General features: G+C 24.6%; 1 protein-coding gene and 1 long non-coding RNA gene across 2 annotated transcripts; both read left to right on the forward strand.

Annotated features, from left to right (window-relative positions):
• Positions 1-137: 137 nt before the first annotated feature.
• LOC132920332 (uncharacterized) lies at positions 138-2,829 on the forward strand. Its single transcript, XR_009660721.1, has 4 exons — positions 138-294; positions 524-579; positions 2,303-2,504; positions 2,603-2,829. It is a non-coding gene; the product is annotated as an uncharacterized LOC132920332 (long non-coding RNA).
• On the forward strand, positions 2,829-3,170 carry LOC132918976 (thioredoxin, mitochondrial). Its single transcript, XM_060980330.1, has one exon. It carries the CDS (start codon positions 2,829-2,831, stop codon positions 3,168-3,170), a length of 342 nt encoding a protein of 113 aa, XP_060836313.1.
• Positions 3,171-3,526: the final 356 nt, after the last annotated feature.

The raw sequence follows: 3,526 nt of genomic DNA on the forward strand, positions 1-3,526 counted from the left end.
TAAATCTTGGGTTATGATCACGGTCGCAGTTTTAACCACAGTTTTTGAATCTACAGTCCTCTTTACTATAAATATAGTAAAAAACAGCTGATAAAAACTTGATAACCTGTGACTATTAATGATTATATTTAATCCTATATACTAATTATAATAAATAATTAGTAGTATCACAAAACATTACTTGTTTGTTGTTAGTAGTTAATTCATGTTTGATATTCGCCAATTTGTTCACTAACTATTTTGGTGTTATTACTTAATATTGTTTATTGGTATTTACTATTTTCCATTTGCTAGGTAAGATTTTAAAAATTAAGGTATTTAATCCATTATTGAAGAAATTGAAAATGATATAACTGATCATTTTACAATCAACTAATCAAACAATTTAATATTGTTTTAATTGTTTAATTTCTTCAATTTCTTGTCTTATTGTTTTGGTGAATAATGAATACACAATCAAATGTACATAATTTTTTTCTATAGTCCAAATTGGTTAACATCAATGTATTATTTATTTTTACAGGAACATAATATGGTTGATAATTATTAAATATAATTAAAATGATTACAAAACATCAGGTAAGAAAAGTTAAACAAAAAAAAATCATAAAACAGCAATATATATTATACAGGATTTGGCAGTAAAATCCAAAAAATTCAATATTTAATTTAATTAATTTAATTAATTTGCCTATAAGTTAACAAACAGCGAACTATCTTGTCCAGAATAGCTAAACAAAATAAACTTTAAAATTCCACCCTTAAATTCAAGAAATTATTACCCTTTCCTAGTACTATATTGCTTAACAAATTTAATAAAAAATAGTTAGGTGTACCGCCTTTAGAAGCTTGTAATATTGTTATAATATACCAAATTTTAATTTTTTTTCAATTCAGATCTTAAATTAAAAAATATAATAATGAATATTAATTCATTTACATACTTTTTTTTTTGTATTTATACGTTTATTTATACATTTTTCTCTTTTGTAAACATAATAACTGTACTCACTACCTATTTGGGGTGTTGTAACTTTAAATAATATGAAATTTAATTTATAATAATGATTTCAGTTTTATTTTATTAACAAATATAAATATGAAGTATTATAGAGTTCTCATTTATTGGTTTTTTTTTTTTTTTTAAAAAAAGCTTTTTTTGTAAATTGGTGGGCATGGCCCTGTACAAAATATTTTTTTTATTTTGATTCAACACCTAATAGTAACTCTTGTGCTTTGTATTTAAACTTATTAATATTAAAATAAATTCATTCTTTAAAATATAATTAAAGATTGAAATTATCCTTTTTCACTGCCAGACCGTGTATATAAGATCTAACATATTATGTTTATTATATTGTATTGTTTAAATAATTTTTATATAACTACATATAAAAAAATACATTTGAGTTTATGTATGAATTTGTGTGATAATGATTAGGTAATAGGTATTATTCATGCCTAGTCATTGTTATCTACAATTATCATTATTTTTAATAAATAAATAAAATCTATTGTATTACAAAGAGGTTTATTATTATTATATATTTATATACTATTTAAAAGTTAAGATACTCAAGCACATAATTCCTTGAAAAAAAAATTGAAGAGGTTTATAGCAGCTGACCCTTTGGTATTTACATGGTTTGGCCAGGTTCATGTTCATGTGCAAAGTAGAAGTTTGGGGGTACATCCCCAATTGCCTTTTTTTTGCATTTAGGTCATTAAGCAGCTATTGTTTTATCAAATTAAAAGGAAGTTTACTTCTGCAAGACTCCTGAAGTACTTAATGTATGACCAGAAAAACTATAGTAAATCTTAAAAAAATTATATTAATATAATCCTTTAAATACTAATTTTTACTATTGTATGGATCATACAATCCACAAAAAATAAGTGCTTTACTAATCTATCATTTCTACCAGCCAACAATACTTGCCAAGAATACTTGCAGCCACAAATTTGCAAACTTCTAATAATACCTTAATCGAACTAAAGCTAATAATAAACTATATAGTTAGCTTTAAATGATTATAAGTCTAAGTTTATTCTTATTCCAGTTTATGTCTAACCCCATTTATTAGATTTCATTAAAATTACTCTAAAAATATATGATCTCTTAAAAAAAATGTTTACTAACTATAAAATTTTTTAAAAAAATGCTCAATATGTGTATGTCTATATTAGGTTATATAACTAATTTAACTATTTCTATCTTTTTTAAAATTATTTGAAATAATTAACATAATAACTGATTATTATAGATTTATTGCATTAACATGGATATATATATATGTTAAAGGTAATATGTCTTCTGCAACAATTGGTATAGGTGCTATTATTTTAATTGGACTCTGGTCATCTTCTTTTATATTGTGTCTTCTGTCTCTCCGAACACGTCATATTTATTGGACCAATTGTTTTTGGTATCTACGATCCTTTTAACAGTTATAATACTGTCCATACCTCGAAGTTCAGTAGATACACCTAAACCAGATATTAAGGTATTAGTTATACAGTTTATAATTAGTTTATTTTTTGTACTTTTATCTATTTTTTTTAATTGAAATTTTAATTATTTTTATACATTTTCTATCTTTAGATTGTAGATCCACTGTTTGTTTGGCGTTTATCAATTTTGAGTGTACTATCTATAAGTACAGCAATAGGATTAGCAGCATTGTTTTCTTCACATGTTATGAGTCGCAAAACTGTCCCGCAACTTAAATCTTGGGTACTTTAAATTATTACATAGTACATTGTTATAACAATGTCTTTCAACCGCTTTCGTTGTTTGGAAAAAGTCCATCAAACGGACTAAACGATCAATGTCTGTTGGTCGTGTATATCGTAAATCATTTACAGTATGTGGCAGTGAAGACTTTATACAGAATGTATTAAAAAGTGATATTCCTGTAATCGTCAACTTCCATGCAGAGTGGTGTGAACCTTGTTTAACATTAACACCTTTGTTAAAAAAGATGGTTGGAGACTCACCATCTGTACATTTAGCAATAGTGGATGTGGAAAAGAATGCTGATTTGGTTCATACATTTGAGGTAAAAGCAGTTCCAGCTGTTTTAGCCATTCGCGATGGTCATGTCATTGACAAATTTATTGGGCTTATTGACAATGATATGATCAATGAAATGGTGAAAAAAAATATCTAAACCGGATGAAGTATAGACATAATGATTAATCTTATATAATATATAATTGTATAAAAGCATTATATTGTGACACATTTAATATATCTTTTATTGTAGTATATATTAGCTCGCTTTTAAACCAGTTTTAAAGTAAGACATTAATCTTTTGAACACTAATTATTCCCAAGTATAATTAAAAATTTGAATATTATTTCATTTTAAAATCAAACTTATAATTTATAGTACATTCAACACAAATTGTTTTTCTAGTCACTATTATGAGTATTATGTTGTTTGTTTTGAATTACTGTTTAAATAATCTAAAATAATTTGTGTGTTAATGTAAATATCAAAAAAAAAAATGTGTTAGTTATTTT

The sequence above is a fragment of the Rhopalosiphum padi genome, chromosome 2 (genome assembly GCF_020882245.1).
Source record: "Rhopalosiphum padi isolate XX-2018 chromosome 2, ASM2088224v1, whole genome shotgun sequence".
NCBI classification, from domain to species: Eukaryota; Metazoa; Arthropoda; class Insecta; order Hemiptera; family Aphididae; genus Rhopalosiphum; species Rhopalosiphum padi.